Consider the following 24,591-nt stretch of genomic DNA (forward strand, 5'->3'; position numbering starts at 1 on the left):
TTCAAGACCTTTACTCCCAGCCTTGTGAATGTGCCGAGCATATTCAATTCTAACAAAATATGATATTCTTGATATAAAAGCAACAGGACGACTGTCTGTAGTTTAAGATCTCGCAGACCGAATTCGTTCTCCTTTACAGTAAAGCTTCATGTAAGTCTAGGAAAGATTTATAATTATATTGTGTAAGGGTTGCTCCATCCTCGCAAGATAAATCGCACCTGAAAAAAAAGTGTTTTACTTTTTATTTTTAAAATAGTTTGTATTCCTTTAAACCTGTATAAAATAGACAATGTAATTCATAACCATGAAAACTATTAAATGATATATATTTCATATACACAAAAACTTTAATATCATAAATAAGATATTCTTTATTCGTTGAACTAGCATCTAGTTGCTCTGTATTCAATGGGGTACATAAAAATAGCCCAAAACAATCCCAAGGATTAAGTCTAAAATCAAAGTAGACTAAAACCATTCCGTGACCTATGTGAAGCTTCCCTATTAAGGAGAACTCAATCAGTTTAGTAGTTATTGAAATCTTAAGACAAAAAAAACCTTACAACTTTTTGATACAACATGAATATAAAAAAAAATCTAAACACTATGGTTTCATGTCAGGGATAAGAAAATAGTTGATAAATTAATCTCATGGAGAAAGGGGTCAGTTTATTACACTAGTTCCCATTTTTTTTATTACATATTCTTCGTTTATAGTGAATTTTAATTGGTTGGTTCATCAAGTTGAGTGTCCAAAAATTCAACCATTAATTGCAATTTACGGAAGGGGTAATTTTGTATATTATCTCTATGAATTTTTCGGCTATTGTCTTATCTCTTTAGATACCTGAATAAGTAACTAACAAAAAAAAATATATTTATCATTAATAGAAAAAATATGAAAGGTCCCTAGCAAAAAACTAACATCTGCTTTTATGCTTCCTTAAAATTAAATAGTTTTGTGAGGCCTATAGCGCTATAATTCAAAGAAAAGAAAGTCACAATTATAGAATTCATTTTTTAGAACATGTAAGTTTTTGGTATTCCCTTCACACTCTATGTACTAGGATGGGACAATAAACGATAAATTAATCCCTCCACACTCTCTAATTATGATATGCAAAATTTCTCTTTTTGGGAATATTATTGCCCACTGAACTGATACGGTTCTCTGTTACAGTGTAGATTGTTATAGGTTCTGGGAAGGTTTATAGATGTTTTAAGGATCGGGTACCACCATCCCATCAAACTCAACTCCCCCCCCCCCCTCAAAAAAAAATTGGCTTTAATCTCTAATTTTTCATTTCAATATCCATGGAAAGCTGTCTATAATACGATGCGATAAATAACTATACTTGCAAAAAATCATGTTTTAGCATTCTATAAAAATCTATTTTTAATGCTTCATTACAAAAATATTTTTGAAACAGATGCATTTCTATAGAACAAGGATGACAACATCCATAAAAGCGAAGCACTGAAACGGTAGGACAAACGGACATTAACACTTGTATAGTATCTAAACTGAAATTTCAGAATTGAAAAGTATAAGAGCCGAAGCAAAATTGTAAGTAAATTTGTTGAAAAACTGATTAAAGCAGGATAATGTTTATGGACATACTTATATTTTTGGACTTGATTATAGAGTTGCTTCGCTTATAATATTGTTCTTTGTTGTCCCAGGAATCAATATACCAAAAATAAGATCAAACGGATAATTAGAACACTTGAAAATTTGTTGTTAAAAAAGTAGAAAAATCAACATGTTTAAAATGGACGTACGGACATTCTGGTAATGATTATAGAGTTGCTACGCTTTCTAAATCGTACCCAACTACTACAGGAATCATCATGCAAAGTTTGAAATCGATAGGACAATTCTAACATGCCTAAATTAACGAATAAAAGCTATCTATCTCGGACGGACGTACGGACGGACGGACGTACGGACGGACGGACGGACCGACCCTAATTATAGAAAAGCTTCGCTTTTAAAAATAACAAACCAACAATTCCTACACTCTCACCTTGAACAAATAAGATTACGTTTTAAACAGGAAGGGATGGGACATTGGGCTGTTTATTTCACAAGTCCCAAAAGTTTAAGAACAACGTTTTTTTATTTGTTGCCTTAAGAACTTTGTGGACTTTTATTGAATTTGATTGGTAGGTTCACTTGAGTGTTTACCCACCACTAATTGTAATCTACAGAAAGAGTAATTTTGTGTATACTGTATAATCATAGGGAAAGTACATCAATTTATCGACTAATGTCTTATCCCTTTAGATCCCTGCGTTTTAAACCTTTAATTATTCTAATACCTTACGGGTTTATACATACATTAAACTGACGTTGGATGTTTATTTTTCTCGACAAAGAGCAAATTTAATTAATTTTTTGAGGTGAAATTCAACAATCCTGTTTAAAAGCATTTTTTAAAGAGGTTAACACCCGTCCTTTTAGGCAGCCACCAGTGAGGGAGGCTAGTAGACACTGAACAGTACATAAAATTATGCTGGTACCCTAAGTTTTCTTTGTGTTGTTGCCTTGAAAACTTTTGGTTCATAAATAAAATCTTGATATGTAAGTTAAAATAAGCAGTTCCGTAACTTTACAAGATTATACATGCCTGAGGACTTGGATACTTTTAAAAGTCGTCGTCCTAGAACCTTGCAATTTTAAGTTTTAATCCTATCTATAATACAAAGTCGCTTGATGTCTGCCTGTCCCTTATGATATCGGTAACCACTGAACACCTCCCCCCCCCCAAAACAAAAAAATCCCACTCAATTTTATAAAATCGAAAATAGTGGAGGCACCTCCAATTTTTTATTTTTTTCAATTACCTCATGGGGCAAAGCCCCTAAAGGCTAGAGGCGAAGCCGCTAGTTTCCTAAAAGGAAGAATTTCGAACTTAACAAAGCATTTAAATAATATCTAAGGGTTTAATTATCAAACAAAACTTATTGTAAAAGAATAGAGGGGGCATGTAACTCAACCCACAGGGCGAGAACCCTGTCTCATTCAGTATTGGGTCTTTGAAATCAGCTAATAGCTGCTTTGGAAATATGAATATAGCCGAGTCCTTGTAAAAAAAAACAGAAGCAATTTGCTAGCAGACGAAAAGGGTCTCTACCACTTAAGCCTGGTAGTCTGGATTATACATTTATACTAATACATTTATTGTTAATACTACCTTAACTAAACTCAAGAATACAAAATCAGCGAAATTTCAGATTTATTTTTCAACATGTAACAATAATTTTTATATCTTTTGTATTACACATTCCAAGTGTTTTAAAATTCATCCAGATTTAAAATTAATTTTGTTAATTAATTTTCAAATGATGAGAATCTATTTATTAAATGCACTAGTCGTACAAAAGAGGAGTATGCACGAACGAGAGCAAGGGATTCTACGCACCTTCCAGCAGTAATTCTAAATGTTATTTTGGCGAATGTACACTAGAGTTATGTTTAATATCGTTATATCAACTTGAAAAAATAAGTTTCACCATGGTTTCATATGAAAAAAAACTTTGAAATGTAAGGCATTTTTAACTATTTATCATCATATGATTTGTTGAGTTCAAGCTGCTGTAACACAAAAGTAAACTTTTTCAATGAAAATGTTAATTTAGAAAAAGGGATAATAACTTGTAATCAGTTTTATTAGTGTAATTTCGTAATTTACAGCAGTTCTGGCGTGTTATTTAAATTATCGTTTGAACTCAACAAATCATTTGATGATATTTCATCAAAAAATGCCAAACATTTCACGTATTATTCATAGAAAAACCATGGTGAAACTTAATCTTTTTAGTTGGTATAACTACATCAAACATAACCCTAGTATATTCATCAAAAAAAATTTGAATCACTGCTGGAAGGTGCTTAGAATTACTTGCTCTCGTTCGTGCATAGTCCCCTTGATTTAGAAATAAAATAGCTATACATACTTTCATTGAAAGTTGAAAAAAAAATCATTTTTTTCTATATTATTTTGAACTTATAGGGCTGAAAAAGGGAACATAGAAAAAAAACTAACCAGTGCTTTTTATTACTAAACAATAAACATAAGTAAAGTTACATATTAAACAACATTCAGTATTTTTTTTAACGTTACATTAATTTTTTTTCACTCCAATACTTTTTTGTGTGTCTATTATATTCCTGTTTCATATATAATTTATACAATCAAATAATCAAAAAAATAAATAGATTATTTTACTTCGTTTACTTTTTCACCATGAATTTTCCTAATGATATTTTTTCTTTGTCTAGGAGATCAGTAAAAATTTCCTAAGTTGTCTTTAAAGTTAATATGTCATGTATATCTTTTAATGAAGATTTTTGTACAATCACTTTGATCACTGATAATATTTTTCAAACTTAATTGTCTATAATTCTTTATTTAGTAGCGCAGCTACTCTATAGTTCAGGTCTTTTAATTGGTACAACAACCTTTGATGATCAACGATGCTCTAGAAGATAGTCAAGCACGTCGCTGGCACCCTCAATCTCGGCATAATTAGTGCTCTGCCGACAATTTCTACTCGGGCGGCCAGACTTTGTCACCACCGGCCTCGACATCACCTCTCCCTCACTCTCACTACTCTCCTCCTCCTCGCTACTGTCTCTGTAACGAGACTTGTTCTTTTGAGCAGATCCGCCACCGCTGGTTTTGGCGGCTCCACCGCGGGCCGCAGCGCCTCGCGGTGCTCCCCGTCCGCGCCCACGTCCCCGACCACCGCCGCCACGCGGTTTCTTGCGCGGCGCGCGATCCTCACTGTCAGCCGAAGATGCGTCGTCCGCGGAATCCTCCTCGTCATCAGCAGGTTTAGCGCGTTTGGTGCCACCACCACGACCACCTCCCCTACTGCCGCGTCCGCCGCGAGCTGTGGTCGCAGTTCCGCGAGCGCCCCCACGGCCACGATTGGCCGCAGGGTTGACAGTCTTCTGGGGTGGTTCTGCAGCAACTTTGGCTGGAGCAGCTGTTGTTGCCATTTTAGCGTGGTTGGGATGAATACGTATGGGGGTGGGTTCTTTAGTCAGCTGTTGCGGGAGCACTATAGGGGATTTGTTGCTCACCGGCACAGGCTCATGACTAGAGATTTTAGTATTCTTATCCGGCACCCCGCGGAAAAATGTGAAAAACTTGATTGAGTAGTTCCAGTCTGTGTAGTTGTCCTCAGGCGCCAGCGCGATGTCGTCCAGGAAGTCATCGTTAACCGGCGTGTTGGCCGCCGAGGACGAAGCCGCCCCGGCAGCTGTCGCTTGAACATTGTTAGCAGCAGCGGCTGCCTTGCTGCCTGGTAGCGGTGTAGTGCCGGGCAAAACCATGCCGTTGACGATAGACTTTGGTACGAGAGCGGCCGGTGCTATGGGCAGCTTGGCCAGCTGGCTGACGGGGTCAGAGTCGGGCAGGACGGCGGCCACGGACAGCGGGTCCTTGATGGCGAGAGGATCTCCGTCGTCCTCGCTATCGTCATCGCTGACCCCATGGCCCTCGGTTATCACAGGTTCCCAGGTGGCGTCCTAAATTAATATAAAAATGATCGTTTTGTCAGCTTTTTGTAGACCACCACTTTAGGACTAGTAAAAAGACGAGAACTGTAATAGTTAGGTACGATTTAGATAGCTTTGCAAGTCTAAAATCGTTATATAAAAGTTCTTAGTTCATTAAAAACACGTAATTCCTAACTTTAAAGACAACAATATTTGTGGAGTTCTCAATAATCGGGTCCTAAAAATGTAAGCATGTTCTTAAACAGAATTTATGCAATTTTTAACAAGTTTTAAAAAGTAAATTAAAAATCTGCTTATTCAGTTTTGACACTATATAAGTGTTCATGTTCGTTAGTTATACCGTTTGATTGCAGGGCTTCGCTTTTATGGATATATCAACCATGTTTTTGCCTTTATAATTCAATGTCTGTCTATCTATGCGAGTGAAGCTTAAGATCTCGGTAGCTGCTGAACCGATTGGGCTCTACTCTTCAGGGAAATTATAACTACTGGTCATGCGGTGGTTTTAGGCTATTTTTTACAGAATAAAATTATGTACCTGATTCAGGACAATGTCATTGGTGCCACACGACCTAAACTTGTGTGACTGGAGTAGTGAGATGTAGAATCCGTCCAAGAAGAGGTTCTCAAAGTATGCATGCTTGTTACACACCGGACACAACCATTTTGGCTTCTTCTCGTTCATCCTATATCATTTTAAATTGACTATGTAGTAGGTATGTAATTATACTTTATTTAAAAAACTAAAATATTTAGGTAAATATTATCTTTGCAAAATTTTGTTATTGTTGAGAATTATTCTGGGGATGTTTATTACACTAGTCCCCAAAGTTTTCTTATTCATTAGCTTTCCAACTTTGTGGGCTATTATCAAATTTTGATTGATTCATAAGTTCAGTGTCCAAACGTCTCAACCACTAAGTATAATTTACAGTTGGGGGTAATCTTGTGTATCATCAATAGGGATGTACATCAATTTGTGGGCCATTGTCTTATCCCTTTAAAAGTTTTCGAGATCTTAACCAACACAAACAAGCAATGAATAATATTTACCTGAGGTAAGTGTCTCCATCGAAACACTGGAGATGATCACAGGTGGAGGATCTGGCAGGATACGTCATCTTGGCCATGCCAAGTGGACACGCCATGGACACCTGAACATAATAATCGTTATATTATTACTTGGATGTTGCACCAATTTTTCAGCAAAATAGTGACATTCGCAGCTGGCTAAAATAATGATACCTACAATTACATCCCTTCACATTCAACTAGATGAACGAACTGACGAATAAAAGAAGTCCATACTTGCAAGCTAAATTGACGTCAAATTTTCTCCTGTCAATATTTTCACGTATTATCCTATAACCATTAAAACAATACATAGGTATTGGGCAAATGATTTTTTAACAGAGTTCTTTATAAAAAAAATTTCACCCCCCCCCCTTCCCAATTTTCATCTATTTAAAATCTACGTTAGCGGTGGAGGGTCACCTCCCCTTCCTTCAAGTACCCCTAGATGCCTCTTGGGGCGTAGCCACTAGTCTCTTCAAAAACGTAAAAATCCATAACCCAAAAACATTCAAAATTTTCTTACCTTACAAGACGTGGTCGCAATTTCATCCTGGTCCTGATCCTCCAGTTTAGATTTGATCAGGGCCTCCGTGATCTTGGGATCTCTCTGCCCACGAGACTTCAACAGGATCAGTAAATCCCCGGGCGATAACTTCTCAACTAAAAAATAATTTTATTTTAATCAAAGAAAAAGTTTGGACGTCAAAACTTTTTGAAAGGGGTAGTTGCACAAAATGCATTTGAACTGAATTTAGTGAACCGCATATTTTTTCCTGGTCATTGGTATAAACTACATCTATATGACATATCATATGTTTGAAAGAATTTCGGTATTATCCTCTTAAATTTTTTTTTTTAATTTTGAAAATTTAAGTACCCCCCAACCCCCCCAAAAAATGAAAAATCCCCCCCCCCAAAAAAAAATTTTTTTACTAATTTTTTAACCAAAATCAAAAATGAGGGGGGGGGCAACCCCCCCAAAAAAATCTAAAATAAGAAATTGAATTATTAAATTCGACTATCTCATCCTTAAGTGCCCCTAGAGGCCTCTAGGACGTAGCCGCTAGTTAATAAATAGAGTAGCTTCGCTAATGATAAAAACGTCTTACTCATAAATCTAAAGGGATAAGACAATAACAGACAAATAGATGTATTTCACAAATGATGATACACAAAATTACCCTTCTGTAGATTACAATTAGTGTGGTTGAAAATTCAATTAAAGATCCCAAGATTGTTAAGCCAACGAATAAGAAAACCTTAAAATATAACTTTGGGGACTTGTGTAATTAACAACCCAATGTCCCCTCCCTCCCTGCTGAGTTTTACCTAAATAAACAGAAACTGCGTGCACAGTATCCGGAACAGCTGTCCAGCTGATGCTCATCTGGTTCAGGCACGACTTTGTGTTCAGCTTACACAGCGACGTGATGATCAGCGGCTTGGGCGGCCGCTTCGCCTCCATGTTGGGCCGGTTGGCCGGCACTGGCTTCGGGTTCGGTAGCGGACATACCTAAACAAAAAAAATGGATTTATTATTAATTGGATCTTACATCAGATTTTCACGTACTCTACCCCATCCTCTCCTTTGCTACTGGTTGAACGAACTGACCAATGAATGGCAATAAATAGGAAATAAAAAAAAGCAGTCTAAATCTAAAGTATTTTTTCTAAAAATATTATATAGGTAACTTAAACTGAAATGTAATATGTAATTCTTTTATTACATTGTGTTTGAGAAATGATAAAAATCTTAAACGGTTCACACTTCCTTAAGCTTCGCCTTCAATTAGACTTTTTGGTCAGATCAATACATTTTTAGTAGCGAAGCTACTTTATATTTCACTATAAACGTCCATGTGTCAGTCCAATATGCAATATACATCCACAATTGGGATTACAAAAATTATCCCTCATGTAAATTAATTTAATAGTTGAAAAGTTTGAACACTTAAGATTTAAGAAAAAAGGACCATGGTTTTTAAGCCAACAAATGAGAATATTTGTTTATAAAACTTTGGGTACCAGTTTATAGTATTATTGTATAAGGGGAAGGTAGGTTGTGCTAAAATTCCGTGAAGGTGTGAGTTTAAGAATTTAAAACAGTAGTAGAATTCCTAATTTTTTTGTATATGGTTCTATTCAATACGGAATACACATATTTAGTGAATATTACCGTTCTACTGCTGTTTTTAAGCCTTAAATCTCACACTTTTACGGACCTTTTACAACAAACCCGCACATTTACCAACATGGATTACAAAAGATTGTTTAAATAATATAATTATTTTATATAGTAGGGTGGGTCGAATTTGGAATTTCACATTAGTAGACATTGGCAAGAGTTACTGGGCCAATATAAAACCCTGTGAAACTTGAAAGAGGTTTTTAATCCAAAAACAACGGGCGCGCGAGGGGTATAAAATGTGCATAAACACAGGCATGTTGCATATCAAAATTACCGCATTGAAATGCTGATTACAGATCTGAAAATTGTTTTGAAAAATATTGATTCAGTCTGAAATGATTTTCAAATAACCTACCAAAATGAACAATTTGACTAAATCAGGACTTGAGTAATTCATACGAATGTGTAAAATATTTGCGATGCAATTGTAATTTTATATGAAACTGAGGGCACACCACATAATTGTTCTCTTTTGTGTTTAATCTATGGAACAATATTATCTTAGATAAAATCATTTTATAACAGTGCTTCACATTGTTTTAATCAAATAAAGTTGTAATAGTAACTTCTAGACAGTGATTATACAAACATCTAATTTATTTGTTCATAAGAAAAGTTATTTTCGTATCCTATTAGAGACAGCTTTCCGCGGATATTGATATAAAAAATATAAGATTAAAACCAGTAAGCCCGAGAGACCGAGTGCCCGGGCTAGCAAAACTGGTATCAACTTTATTAAGGGGGGGGGAAGTTCTGACACTTTCGCGTAAACGGTGAGTATAGGCTTTATCTTTGGACTGAGAGGATAGGTTATTAGGGATAAAATCATTCTTATATGATGAATTTCCCCCAGATTTAAGATTTTTTGGATAGGCCTCCAGGTTCCGGAGCTCCAGGCCTCCAGGTGGTCTCTGGACAGGTAAAAAAATAAAAAATTCCTTATTTGTACAGTTAGAGGTAAGTTTATTAAACAACATAAGCTTCTTTTTATATATTATTCATATATTTGAAGAAAAAATTACAATCGGCCACCAGGTTCAGGTGCTGCAGGCCTCCAGGGGGCCTCTGGACAGGTAAAAAATCTAAATTTCTTATTTGAACAGTTAGAGGTAAGGTTATAAAACAACATAAGCTTCTTTTTATATATTATTCATATATTTGAAGAAAAAATTACAGTCGGCCTCCAGGTTCAGGTGCTGCAGGCCTCCAGGTGGCTTCTGGACAGGTAAAAAATCAAAATTTCTTATTTGAACAGTTAGAGGTAAGTTTATAAAACAACATAAGCTTCTTTATATATATTATTCATATATTTGAAGAAAAAATTACAATCGGCCTTCAGGTTCAGGTGCTGCAGGCCTCCAGGTGGCCTCTGGACAGGTAAAAAATCAAAATTTCTTATTTGAACAGTTATATGTAAGTTTATAAAACAACATAAGCTTCTTTATATATATTATTCATATATCTGAAGAAAAAATTACAATCGGCCTCCAGGTTCAGGTGATGCAGGCCTCCAGGTGGCCTCTGGACAGGTAAAAAATCTAAATTTCTTATTTGAACAGTTAGAGGTAAGTTTATAAAACAACATAAGCTTCTTTTTATATATTATTCATATATCTGAAGAAAAAATTACAATCGGCCTCCAGGTTCAGGTGCTGCAGGCCTCCAGGTGGCCTCTGGACAGGTAAAAAATCAAAATTTCTTATTTGAACAGTTAGAGGTAAGTTTATAAAACAACATAAGCTTCTTTATATATATTATTCATATATTTGAAGAAAAAATTACAATCGGCCTCCAGGTTCAGGTGCTGCAGGCCTCCAGGTGGCCTCTGGACAGGTAAAAAATGAAAATTTCTTATTTGAACAGTTAGAGGTAAGTTTATAAAACAACATAAGCTTCTTTATATATATTATTCATATATCTAAAGAAAAAATTACAATCGGCCTCCAGGTTCAGGTGCTGCAGGCCTCCAGGTTGTCTCTGGACAGGTAAAAAATCAAAATTTCTTATTTGAACAGTTAGAGGTAAGTTTATAAAACAACATAAGCTTCTTTATATATATTTTTCATATATTTGAAGAAAAAATTACAATCGGCCACCAGGTTCAGGTGCTGCAGGCCTCCAGGTGGCCTCTGGACAGGTAAAAAATCAAAATTTCTTATTTGAACAGTTAGATGTAAGTTTATAAAACAACATAAGCTTCTTTTTATATATTTTTACATATCTAAAGAAAAAATTACAATTGGCCTCCAGGTTCAGGTGCTGCAGGCCTCCAGGTGGCCTCTGGACAGCTAAAAAAAATTTGTAAAAATCTTATTTGAACAGTTAGAGGTCAAGTTTACTTAAAAAACAAAATGAGCTTATTTTTAGATGCTTTAAAGATATTTGAAGAATAATTTACAATTAGCCTCCAGGTTTAGGTGATGCAGGCCTCCAGGTGTACTCTGGACAGGTAAAATATCAATATTTCTTATTTCAACAGATGGCGGTAAACTTATAAAAAAATTAGCTTTTATGTTATTTATATATTTGAAGACAATATTACAAATGGCCTTTAAAATAATATTATAATAAGTACAATTTTAAATTACAATTGGCCTCCAGGCTCAGGAGCTTTGGGCTTTGAACAGGTAAAAATAAAAAAAAGAAAATATCATTAACTTCTACAATTTAAACCTTTGAAGTCTCAATGTGTAGGACCTAATAATATTATATGTTGGCGTTATCCTCTTAATTTTTTTTTCAATTTTGAAAATTTTGCTATCCCCCAACTAAACTATAAAACCTGGCAGCGGCACTTTTTTACAATTAGGTTTGGTTAGATTATAGGCTAGGGGGCTGAGTACCCGTGGCTAGGCAGGCCAGAAGGCCGAGAGCCGCGGCCAGGTTCTATTGTACTCAAAATTTCCCAATGGTCATTACAATAAAATATGGATGGTAGTTTAAATTTTTGGTTTCAATGAGGTAAGTAGGTAATATAATAAAAATATGAGTTTATTTTCAATTATTAAGGTAAATATTTTTAAGTTTATACCTGGAATACATAAATAACATTTGAAAATATGCTTACTTTGTTTTACAAGTATACCTCTATCTGTTCAAATAAGAAATATTGATTTTTTACATGTCCAGAGACAACCTGGAGGCCTGCAGCACCCAAACCTGGAGACTGATAGTAAGTTTTTCTTTAAATATGTAAATAATATATAAAAAGAAGCTTATGTTGTTTTATAAACTTACCTCTAACTGTTCAAATAAGAAATTTTGATTTTTTACCTATCCAGAGACAACCTGGAGGCCTGCAGCACCTGAACCTGGAGGCCGATTGTAATTTTTTCTTCAAATATATGAATAATATAAAAAAAGAAGCTTATGGTGTTTTATAAACTTACCTCTAACTGTTCAAATAAGAAATTTTGATTTTTTACCTGTCAAGAGGCCACCTGGAGGCCTGCAGCACCTGAACCTGGAGGCCGATTGTAATTTTTTCTTCAGATATATGAATAATATATATAAAGAAGCTTATGTTGTTTTATAAACTTACCTCTAACTGTTCAAATAAGAAATTTTGATTTTTTACCTGTCCAGAGGCCACCTGGAGGCCTGCAGTACCTGAACCTGGAGGCAGATTGTAATTTTTTCTTCAAATATATGAATAATATATATAAAGAAGCTTATGTTGTTTTATAAACTTACCTCTAACTGTTCAAATAAGAAATTTTGATTTTTTACCTGTCCAGAGGCCACCTGGAGGCCTGCAGCACCTGAACCTGGAGGCCGATTGTAATTTATTCTTCAAATATATGAATAATATAAAAAAAGAAGCTTATGGTGTTTTATAAACTTACCTCTAACTGTTCAAATAAGAAATTTAGATTTTTTACCTGTCCAGAGGCCACCTGGAGGCCTGCAGCACCTGAACCTGGAGGCCGATTGTAATTTTTTCTTCAGATATATGAATAATATATATAAAGAAGCTTATGTTGTTTTATAAACTTACCTCTAACTGTTCAAATAAGAAATTTTGATTTTTTACCTGTCCAGAGGCCACCTGGAGGCCTGCAGCACCTGAACCTGGAGGCCGATTGTAATTTTTTCTTCAAATATATGAATAATATATAAAAAGAAGCTTATGTTGTTTTATAAACTTACCTCTAACTGTTCAAATAAGAAATTTAGATTTTTTACCTGTCCAGAGGCCCCCTGGAGGCCTGCAGCACCTGAACCTGGAGGCAGATTGTAATTTTTTCTTCAAATATATGAATAATATATAAAAAGAAGCTTATGTTGTTTAATAAACTTACCTCTAACTGTTCAAATAAGAAATTTTTTATTTTTTTACCTGTCCAGAGACCACCTGGAGGCCTGGAGCTCCGGAACCTGGAGGCCTATCCAAAAAATCTTAAATCTGGGGGAAATTCATCATATAAGAATGATTTTATCCCTAATAACCTATCCTCTCAGTCCAAAGATAAAGCCTATACTCACCGTTTACGCGAAAGTGTCAGAACTTCCCCCCCCCCCTTTTATTTCATGTTTAGAGAAAATAGTCTGTTATAAGATGCAATACTGGATTTTTTAATATTAACACCATAAAAAAAACTCGATCAAAGAATTTGTCGTCCTAGAGGTCCTACCACTATTTACTGGATAAAAGACGGAATAAATAAATCATAACAGGCAACATTAAGGACTAAATTTATTTTAGAAAACCTAATAATGTATGTTGAATTAGCCTGCTTTGCATGGAATTTGTTCTTGTTTCCATTGGGTCAGGATGAAGCGATCTCTGCTAGCAGTAGCAAGGTACAAAAATATATTTAAAATACTTCAGAGATCTAAAGGGATAAGACAATGGCCAATAAATTGATGTACATTGTACATCCCCTATGATTATACACAAAATTATCTCTTCTGTAGATTATATGAGTAATTGACACTGAACTTACTGAACCAACCAATCATAATTCTATACAAGTCCCCAAAGACGTTAAGCCAACGAATAAAAAAAAACCGTTATCATAAAACTTTGGGGACTAGTGTAATAAATAACCAAATGTCCCCTTCCTTACTGAGAATACTTACATTTTAAAACTTAACAAGATAATTTGATTATAGCATTATGTGTATTAGTCCTAGGAATCAATATTACAAAAATTAAGTGAAGCCGATAATTTATCATTCATAAAATGTCTGTAATACTATTCTATAAATAATTTTTCAGTATGACTAAGAACCGGTTCTAATCCAATGGATATTAATCGGTTTCAAAGCCATACTGGAAACTATATTTTTTTATTTAGACTTTGAATGATTTCTTAGTTGATCAAGACATGTCAAAACGAGTGCTAAGGTTATCAAGTTACATTTAGAGGCAAATCTACTCTATAATTCATAACTTACTTAAACTGTCCGTCAATCCTTAGGACAGAGGTGTATATTCTACAAATTTGACCCTGCTAATGGACTGTGGGGGGGGGGGGGGAATAAAAAAAAATATGTGGTCGGGGAAAAAATGTCAAAATTATGAGATATTTTTCTTTTTTCTCCCCTCCTTGGTGGAAAAAATAAAAGAATAGGTATGTGAGAGGGGTGATAATATGAACAAATAAAGAGTTCTGAAAATATTTTTCCATTTTTCCCTTCCTTGCTGGAAAAAAATAAGGAGGGAAAAAATGAATCTTGTGCAGAACATACAGTGATACACCCCTGCCTGAGAAATGTAATTCTGCTTGCTTATGAGCAACTTCTATACTATTTTGTCCGTTAGTCTGTAAATCAATTTTCTTTAAAAGAAAATACATTTTTTCAGATATTTTTAAGGATGGAACAATTAATTTTTTTTATAAGAATAATCTATTTAACAAAAATTAGCCTTCCAACATTTATTTTTTTAAAATTAGTTTTGAATAAAAATATTTAATTTTTGCATGATATATTAGGTTGGATGTTTGTGTTCCTATAATGTTTACGCTGGCTCTTCTGCTTCTAAAACCGTCAGGTACGTTGTTAAAAAAAATTTGATACCGATTCATATCCGCTGGATTAAAACCGATTCTCAGCCATACTGAAAAATAATGTAAAACATCAAATTGCAGACAATGAAAAATGAAACAAAATTTGCTATCGCAGTGTTTTCTAATTGCTATCTTATGATTTCTTTTATTTAGAGGAACATTGGATAACGCAAGAAGACAATTTAGCTTATGGTAATGTTAATTCCGTATAAATATTTTCATATTTTAAAATGTTTATGATATCATTATAAAAATTAACATCTCTGTGTATCTGTCTGTACCAAAGGTTCTCGTTAACCATGGAACCGATATGGTTCTCCTTCACAGTGTAGCTTCACTGTGAAGGTTTGTATCTTTTTGGGAAGGGTAAAAACACCAGATAAAATGGTTTCCTCTAGGGGCAAAGCAACTAGGTAGTTAATTTGTATTTGTAGGAAGCTATGGACAAGAAATATTCACCTATCCGTCAACTCTAGCGACAATACCACCTCTTGTCATTAATCCACAGGAATTAAATGTTTCATTAATCGATATATTATTACTTGGATGTTGCACCAGATTTTCATGTACTCTAGTAAATTAATGCTCGAAGTTGGTTTAAAGAACGACACACCCCTTCCACCCCATATACAACATCCCCTCCCCTCCTACTGGATGAACTAACTGACCAATAAATGAGTTTCATATTAGCAAGCAAATTTGACAAATTTTCTTTAGTCATAATATCCAAGTATATCCTACATCCATTATAAAAAAACATTTATTATAGACGACAGAAAACATAATAACCAGCGTAGAGAACTATCTAACTAATATAGAAAACAAGATACCAGGCCTCCAGGATAATGCTGAAATAAATACCCTTGCTACTGAGGAGATAACAGCTGGAGAAGACAATAACAACGATAACTATGAATTCGAAGAGAGCAAGACTAAACAACCTGCAGATTTTTGGGATATTTTCACTGCTAAGGAAACTTTTTAAATCTTACAATTTTCTGGTTGCTAAACAAAAATAAGCCACTTGTACAACAACTTTTTCGACCTAAGATACTAAAACAGTTTCTTTACAAGTCCAAGTAATCACTTTAAGTTTTAATAATAGGAAAAGTTTCTTGATTGTAATTTGTAGCTGTTCTAATAACATACTGCAAGGACTTTTCAAATGGGGGTGGGATGGTTAAGGGTGTTTTTGGACAATAGCCCCACCTTACCCAATGTCTTTTAAAAATAAGGTTTAGGTAAAAAGTTTGTAAACAGGAACAAGATTATTTCTCCTCTGGACAACAATGGTGGACTAAACGAGATAATAAACACCAAATTAAGTTAGGTAAGTGAAAGGATGGAGTGGTGTGGGGGGTTGGAGGGGAGGGGTGGATGAGACCCTTTTTGAAACAAAACCTATAACACTAAGGAACTCAACCAAAAACCGCCGCACTCGCTAAAAAAAGACAACTTTGAATCATTTGAGACCAACCATATTTTTCCATAAAATTACCCTAATATATTTACCTTGACTTTAAATCGAGTAACTTGTACAAGACTTGAATAAAGATTTCTCCCAAATTGAGACCTCAATTGGTCCAGTGGTTGGTGGGTTTTTAACTTACTTATTTACTTTATATAATAGGATGGACTAAAAATAATCTTTTTTAAGGATAAATATCTGGAGAAAAGAAGAATGAATGAAGGCTACATATAAAATACCAACTTACATTTATAAATATTTTCTTTAGTAGCGAAGCTACTCTAGAATTCACTTTGTCTGCCCGTCAGTCCGTAAGTAACGCGTTTGGGAAAATGTAATTTTCACGGCTGCTATTGAAGATAGACGGCTGAAATGTTTGGTGAAGATTTCCTATATCAATTTGCATCAAGTTTATAATTTATTTTGTCCGTCAGTATGTCGGTTATGTTTAAAAAGATCTTGCTACTTAAAGATGTTGTCATCCTTATTGATATCTGATTGTATTGTTTATCTATAAAATGTAAATAATATTTATATGTAGAATATTATGTAAGTGTTAGGTACCTTTATAGCCAGAAATAAAAAGAAATATAAATATACTACAATTTTTCTGTTTCTTTTCATAAAACAAATAAACTTTGGACTTAATTTACGTTTCTGTAGTCAAATTCACGGGTTCTAAGCATTATTAGAATACCTACATTATACTTAAATAATTTTTATGTATCTAACATATTTTAGAGGAAGTTTTTATACCACAAACAAAAAAGAACTTTTTTGAGCTATAATAATTCTTCCTTTATTTCAATAAACATGCGTGTCGATAAAAAATATAAATATTTTTTTTTATATTTTTGTCAGGGATAAGGAACCTGCTTGAAAAACTAAAGGGTCTTTTCCCTGTTTTTAAAGCGAAGCTACTCTATACTGTCAGTCATATCATATGTCCGTCCGTGCGTCTGTCCGACCATATAACAAGAAGTGGGGAAACTTGATTTTCTGAAGATAGAAGGCTTGAACTTCTTTCAACATGTCATCATTATAGAGCATAATTAAACAGAAAACACTCATGGCAGTCGTCCTGCTTCTAGCAAGGTTTTTGGCTTTTTTTATTTTGTTTATTTCAGTTTATTTACCTTGTTATTGACTTTAAGACACAGATTCTTTGGAAAATCATCATCGTGTACACCATCCGCGGATTTCTTGGTAAACCTGCAAAAAATAATAATATATTATCTAGGGTTTGGCAATTCGAATCCGGAATCCGTCCAATTTTTGGACAACAAGAATCCTCATCCTTAATCCGTTATTTTAATAGCGGATTCGGATTTTTAATTGTTAGGCTAAAATTAGAGTCTTGGATTTTTTTTGGTCAAGATATATATTTTAATTTTTAACAAAGTTACCTAGGTTAGGGAGAGTAAGGGTTAGAAAATAACCGCTGTAGGGTCTAGAAAAAGGATAAAAGCTACCGGTGAAATATGAAAAACGCAGCTTTAGATTCTTTCCAGTACCTGATACATGCAATTTAATCTCTTAATTTTTTTTTTTAAAAGGCCTTTGAAAATATTGCTAGAATCCGCAATCCGGAAAAAAAATGAGAATCCGAAATCCACGGATTAATCCGTTTCATTTTTGGGCGGATTTTTGTAAGAATCCGAATCCAGTCCAAAAAAATACCTGAGTAAAATATGCATTTTGTAGACCACCATGCCATTGGCCTCCACCTTCCTACCACTATTAACAATATTAGCCTGGTCAGGAGACAGGTAGAAAGCAAGGTTTTGTTGCTGGATTTCCTATAATACATAAATATTAGCCTGGTCAAAATACCTCATTTATTGGTCAGTTCGTTCCAGAAGGAAGAGAAGAGATGGGGTAAAGGGGGTGGATTGAGATGTCGTTAGTTTAGCCAGCAGATAGCATTTGTTTGTCAGATAAAAATCTGGTGCAACATCCGTTGAATCAGAATTATACGAGCTAAAAATATCCAAATTTTCACGTATAAATCCGTAACGGATTGACATCCCTGACTTTAATTGCTATTTTTTGTTATGTTTATATGGCTTTACAAGATAAATAAACTAGGACACCTGACATTTGCAATATAATTCACCTTACAGAAGCTAAAATAAATAATTTTGATTTAATTGCACATTTTCTCAATTTAATCTTAATTAGGTATTATTTATCACTTATAAACTATGAACTGTCCATATAGATCTCGTCAACGGCTGTAAATTACCTGTGAAGCATCTTTTGGATTAAGAAGACAGGGTCGCAACAGCATCGCCTTGATGGGGAAAAACGGCAGGTCTCGAACCTTGGCGTCCGGGAACACCAGCCGGGTGTTGGTTATATTGGGGTTGCTCACTGGCATTTTGGCGTTTGGGATAATTGGTGTTGTTTTTGCGTTTGCTGCCGCCAATTTAGCGGATGCAGCTGTCGGCGGCCTGCCCGGGACTGATCTGGCTACTGGGGCGGACCTAGCAGGCGCCGTTTGTTTGTTGCCCGCGTTGTTTGTCTGTTTTGAGGCCGCGGCGGTTTTGTTGGCCGGCAGTATGCTTGGGACAACAGGCTTAGGCTTTGTTCCCGAGGTTTTGTTTGGTTCTAAAAATTAAATAGTTTGTGAGAATTTCAAAATTATACCTAATACCTAATGCCTTACCTAATCAAATGGAATATTTTTTTCAAATTAAATATTGACTAACAATGGATAAAGGTATGTAGAACATGTAGATATTGACCAGGGGAACTGTTATCGACAATTTTATGTTACTAATATAGCCTTGTATATTGGTCAAGGCACTCCTCTATCGTCAAATTAGGGGATGCAGGGGATAATACATAAGGGTGGGAGGGGTGTTATTCATTCTTATATGATAAAATACCCGCAACTTTAAGATTTTTTGGATAGGCCTCTAGGTTCTGGAGCTCCATGCCTCCAGGTGGTCTCTGTACAGGTAACAATAAATTTTTTTTTTAAAGAGTTAGAGGTTAACTTATAAAACGAAATATGCATCTTTTTGAATGTCATTCACATACTTGATGAAAAACATGCATATTTTGTTTTATAAGCTGACCTCTAACTCTTTTTTTAAAACAATTTTCGTTTTTGCCTATACAGAGACCACCTGGAGGCCTGGAGCTCCGGAACCTGGAGGCCTATCCAAAAAATCTTAAAAATGCGGGTATTTCATAATATAAGAATGCTTTTATATTTAATAACCTATCCTCTCAGTCCAAAGATAAATCCTATACCTCAGGTTTACGCAAATGTGTCAACCCCCCCCCCCCCCCCTTAGTTATTTATCGCATCGTATTGTAGACAGCTTAAAAACTAATTTTGTTAGAATCGAGGACTACGGCTAACAAAACTGGTATTCATTTTATGGTTTTCTACTTTAATATTCGTTGAAAATTGTCCCTTATACGATGCTATATTCAAATTTTCGGATGACTGAGAACAGATTTTAATCCAGCGGATATTAATCGGTTTCGAAGCCATAGTTTTAATGATATTTTACCTTTCGTAGCGCTGTTAGTGACTGGAGTTGTTGCTGCAACAGCTGTTGTTGAGTTTTTATCTGTTGTTGTTGTGCTATTATTCTTATATTTATCTGGATTCTCTAATCTATCACAAGGGGGGCAGAACCAATTGATTGGGATATTGGATTCATCAAGCTTTACCATCTGACGGTAATGCTCTTTTGTAACACCTCCACACTGAAATTGATATATAGTTTTTAGCTTTTATGTAACACCACCACACTGAAAATAGTATGATTTATTAGATTTTTTAGTGTCCTGTTTAGTAATTGATAATATGGCAGGTGTCACTTAAGTTCAACCCATTCAATAATAAAATATTTTATTATCCCGTGTCTACGGCCCCTTGGGGCTATCAAAACTGGTTTCAATCTTTTATATTAATATCCATGGAAAGCTGTATTTAATAATACTGTTCATTCAAATATAAGTTCTACTACTTTAAAAATAGAAACATTCTCTGATACCTTTCACAAAAAATTTAAATCAAACCTAGAAAAAAAACTGAAATATGACATCCTCTTTGGAGACTATTTAGACGAATATGCAATTTTTTAAGTTGATTAAAAAGCCACAATAATCAAGGGCTGATAAGTTGATATACATCCCCATTGATGACAAACAAAATTATCCCATCATTAGATTACATATAGTGGTTGTAACGTTTGGATACTCGACTGAATGAACGTAACCAATCAAAATTGAATTTAAGTCTCCAAAGTTGATAACCAACGAATAAAAAAAAGTTTATATAAAACTTTGGGGACAATAATAATAGGCAGAATACTCTTACCTTAATGTGGCACCACTCATTGCACTTGTCGCACTGCAGACTTTTATCCGAGCTGGCCACGTGAACATTGCACACAGAACAAACTGGGGTTAAAATTGTACATTCTAATTTATATTTTTCTATGGATTGTTTTATTTTTAGTTTTTGACATTAACTGTTAGATGAAATATTACCTAGTACTTATTGCTATTTTATTATTATTAGTCACTTTTTAAAATATTATCACCATTATAGTAGTATCAAAAGGACGTCCAAGCTTTCTATTTTAAATATATTTTGTAAGGTGGGTGGTTAAAATAAGGGGGTTTCAAAGGTTGGCTGGCGGGAGGGGTGCGATCTAATTTATTTCCAAAATCTATTTCTAACGGGGTTGTTTCTCTACCCCCCCCCCCCCCGCCCCTCAATAGTAGGTTATTGAGTAAGGGTAAGAAATAAAACTGTATAGGTAGTAAAAAATAAAAATTTTTGGTGGTGAATACGGCACCTGAAAATCTTTACTATATTGACACAAAACTGAATGTAAATTTTCCTGTATTCTTCTGGCTCTCAGGGGTGGAACAACGAGAGTCGTCACTTTCTTGGTAGTCGGACACTGATCCTAAAATAATAATAATAATTAAAAATTGTAGGTAGGCGTTCTCCTCTTCGAAATATTTTTTTTAAGTTTTGATAATATTTATACCCCCCCCCCCCCCCGCCCCCGACAAAACAACTATTTTGGGTAAGGTTAGGTTTTAGGCTAGGGAGCCGAGCGCTGAGGCTAGGCAGGTAAGGGTACCAAAGTTCATAGTTCTGTCAAGGGGGGGATTTCTAAGAGGATATTACCAAATTATAAATAAAAATGTTTCCAGTATGGCTTAGAAACCGATTAATATCCGCTGGATTAGAACCAGTTCTAAGCCATACTGAAAATTGTGTTTAGCATCGTATTTCAGACAATTTTCCATGGATACTAAAATAAAAATCACAAATTAAAACCTGTTTTGTTAGTACGGGCCTTCGGCCCCTCGGGGCTAACAAAACTAGTATTGATCTTACAAATGTTTATCTTAATATCCGCGGAAATATGTCTATAATACGATGCGACAATTGACTTTACTTAAATTTAGGGCTCGGCAGTCGATTATCTATAATTATCGAGCCTTAATATATTAATTTTAAATTATAATCGTCATTTTAAATAGTTTCAAAGAGAAGCTTTGCTCCTAATTTAATGATTTAAATAAAAGTAACCATATCAACTTAGTACTTAAAGAAGAGAAAATAATAGCTTAATAACAAAAAGTACTTCAAGTGTTTAAAAAATGAAATAGTATATAGAGGAGCATTGCTCCGAAATTTATTTTTATAATATAATAAATATATTATTTAAAAAAGGAAAATAATTAATTAAATAAATAATATTGTAATTTACATAAATAACAAATGTTTAATTTGACCCCCAAAAAATTGCCGGTATCATTTGTAAACAAAGAGAAAAGGGTTCACAAAAAAGAAGAAAAATACGCATTTTCTGCGTACAGCGGCGGTAGGAAAAAAGCGTCGAACAGGGCGTACCTGCGTCAGAATCGTCGTCGGATTCGGCGTACGAAATATTTCCGCCACCGTTTTTCTTTCCGCTCCGCCTTCTAGGCGATACATTGCTCGAGCGTGGCATTGTCATTGGATTTAATACAATTTACATCACCCGCAGGGGTTCACCGTGGGTTTAACTCACTTTTAGCGTCACAAAACGGCGTCTGGCCCGCCGAAAACACCGGTTTTTCAAGCGTTTAACTGCGGCGGAGCTCGGGTCGGTGGCAGGAAAGATTGTATATATAATGTTAGAATAAAACTGGTGGGGGGCAGCCGGGAATCTCCAACTGTAGGTTTAGGGTGGTGCAAAATAACCAACAAAATTCTACTCTACACAGGGTGTTACAAAAATATAATAATCTTAACATTTTAATAACAAAACATTTATAAAATTATATTTTATAAAATATTTTTATTAAAAGTTTTAGGGAGTTTAAAATATATAATGACTGAGAATTATTCTAGTTTACCAAGAACAAGCCGTGCAAAGGAGCGAAGCTCTAGAATTTTATAAAATACGGTCGACGTTAAATTTCAAACTTATCAAATAAATTCAGAACTATCGTTAACGTTTAAAGGGATAAAAAAGATTATAAATTTTTCAAATTTGCTAACTTTTATATTTTAAGTTTTATAAAAAATAACCCCCAAATTTTTTTGTAGTTTATTTTTGACGATAAAAAAAATAAAAGAAAGGAATTCTTTTTTTTTCTTATCGGTCGCTCATAAAATTAAAAATATAAATTTTTAAAAATCGCTAATTTCTTTTTAATTCTTTCAAAATTGGTATTTTTAAAATTAATTAATTAAAAACTTATATGTCATATTATTGTTTATAATCGGATTTAATAATTTGTGGAAAATAATTTGAATAAAGGTCCGAGTAGCTTTGCTCCCAATAAAAGGTGGAGAGAGGAGAAGAGGGGAATGTGCTTTGTCCACAAAGAGTAAACAGTCAAAGAGTGGTCACCATCAAAAAATTAAACTTTAAAATATTAAACTTAAAAAATATAACCATTAACGCACATCGATTATCAAAATTAAATTAAAAGTTATATTATTTAAAGATAAATAAAATTATACTTAACAAAAGTCCCCTCTTGTAAAAGTTACTCTATTTAATACTACAGCTGAAGCTTTTAGTCTGCCCTCGCAAGGATGTATAATATCAACCCAACAGGGATAATTATAATAAAAAACCATATTTTAACAAAAAAAAATTACAATAAACCATAATACAATAAATTCCAAATATGATTCAAAATTTAAATAAATTTAAATTTATTTCTTTCATAATATTTATCCCTGAAAAATTAAAAACAAAAAAGTTTCAAAAATTAAGCAAATATAAGGCAAAATTAAGATTTAGATTCGATTTTTAACATTTTATAAATAATAATAAAATATGAAAAAAATAATTTGTTGGTGCCACCCCCGCGTATTATTACCAGCTGCGCCACTAAGAGTAAGCAAACTATCGGTCCTTGGTCAGGGATAAATAATGGCAACAAAAAATTTACACCAAAAATTCCTTCATAATAAAAATATGCTAATAAATTCAAATTATATTAACGCAGCTTTTGATAATTAAATAATAAAAAAAATGATTTTTTAATACTTTAATATATAAAAAATAATATACTAAATACCTGTTTTATGTTCAAAAAAGCTGTTTAAAATCAACGGCAAATTTCATGTTTCAAAAAGTCACCACCATTTTTTAACTGAAAATTATTTTTTGGAAAAATTGTAACAATCCGTGATAATATTTAGCCCTGTCTATAATTCTATCCGAACTTATGTCTAACTTCACCATATTTGTATTAACATGTTAATATAACAAAATATATGCTTTTAACGCTTAAAAATCACTTATTTTAGCGTATAAAAAATGCGCAAATGTTGTGTTTTACCAGCTGTTACCGGCATGAAATCTAAACCAAACTGCAAGCTTCACGAAATGTCCGCGTGGAGTCTCTCTAGTTGTGCAGCGTCAAGAAACAGATTGTTCTACAATATTGATTAAACATTTTTATATAAATTTTTTTACATATAAAAATAAAGAAATTTAAACGTTTAAAGCATCGTATTTCACGTAAAATAATTTTTTATAATAGCGAAATTAATTTTATGAAAAAATATATTAAAAATGCTAAAACAATCTGTTATACGACAGCTTTTGAACGCGGTAATTTCCATGCAATTAGATAAAGCCTCATAATTTTAACGTACTTTTCAAAATAAAATATTTTTGATAATTAATTTTCTTTAAAATGGCTTAAAATCCGATGATTTTTTTTAACTTTTACCCCTGGTTTTGCTTTTTTAAAAAGAATATTTTGCCCGCTTGAGGGAGGTCTCAAGTTGAAAGGGGAGGAAGTTCATTTCTAAAGAGCATAT

General features: G+C 33.9%; 1 protein-coding gene and 1 long non-coding RNA gene across 4 annotated transcripts; one reads left to right on the plus strand and one right to left on the minus strand.

Moving 5' to 3' along the window:
- Positions 1-4,345: 4,345 nt before the first annotated feature.
- LOC145305786 (uncharacterized) lies at positions 4,346-23,994 on the minus strand. Of its 3 annotated transcripts, none has more exons than XM_080147606.1 (12): positions 23,841-23,994; positions 21,146-21,214; positions 20,617-20,699; positions 19,802-20,000; positions 18,520-18,884; positions 17,955-18,073; positions 17,411-17,486; positions 7,934-8,117; positions 7,128-7,264; positions 6,584-6,684; positions 6,069-6,216; positions 4,346-5,539 (listed from the first exon to the last, which is right to left on the minus strand). In XM_080147606.1, exons 4-12 carry the CDS (start codon positions 19,965-19,967, stop codon positions 4,475-4,477), a joined length of 2,361 nt encoding a protein of 786 aa, XP_080003732.1. In that variant the 5' UTR covers positions 19,968-20,000; positions 20,617-20,699; positions 21,146-21,214; positions 23,841-23,994; the 3' UTR covers positions 4,346-4,474. The 3 variants fall into 3 exon arrangements, with proteins under 3 accessions (XP_080003732.1, XP_080003722.1, XP_080003739.1); XM_080147596.1 differs by lacking the exon at positions 23,841-23,994 and adding an exon at positions 22,174-23,053; XM_080147613.1 differs by lacking the exon at positions 23,841-23,994 and adding an exon at positions 22,334-22,482.
- On the plus strand, positions 14,097-16,806 carry LOC145312727 (uncharacterized). Its single transcript, XR_013877093.1, has 5 exons — positions 14,097-14,142; positions 14,732-14,790; positions 14,960-14,998; positions 15,241-16,136; positions 16,464-16,806. It is a non-coding gene; the product is annotated as an uncharacterized LOC145312727 (long non-coding RNA).
- Positions 23,995-24,591: the final 597 nt, after the last annotated feature.

Source organism: Acartia tonsa, chromosome 2 (genome assembly GCF_053477335.1).
Source record: "Acartia tonsa isolate MP-2025a chromosome 2, ASM5347733v1, whole genome shotgun sequence".
Lineage (NCBI taxonomy): Eukaryota > Metazoa > Arthropoda > Copepoda > Calanoida > Acartiidae > Acartia > Acartia tonsa.

Excerpts from the sequence above, each read along its gene's own strand:
- LOC145305786 (XM_080147596.1), bottom strand. The coding sequence starts at position 22,279 with ATGACAATGCCACGCTCGAGCAATGTATCGCCTAGAAGGCGGAGCGGA. Across the intron at positions 18,885-19,801 it reads CACTAACAGCGCTACGAAAG|AACCAAACAAAACCTCGGGA; the intron begins GTAAAATATCAT and ends TTTAATTTTTAG. Across the intron at positions 17,487-17,954 it reads AAAATGCATATTTTACTCAG|GTTTACCAAGAAATCCGCGG; the intron begins GTATTTTTTTGG and ends TATTTTTTGCAG.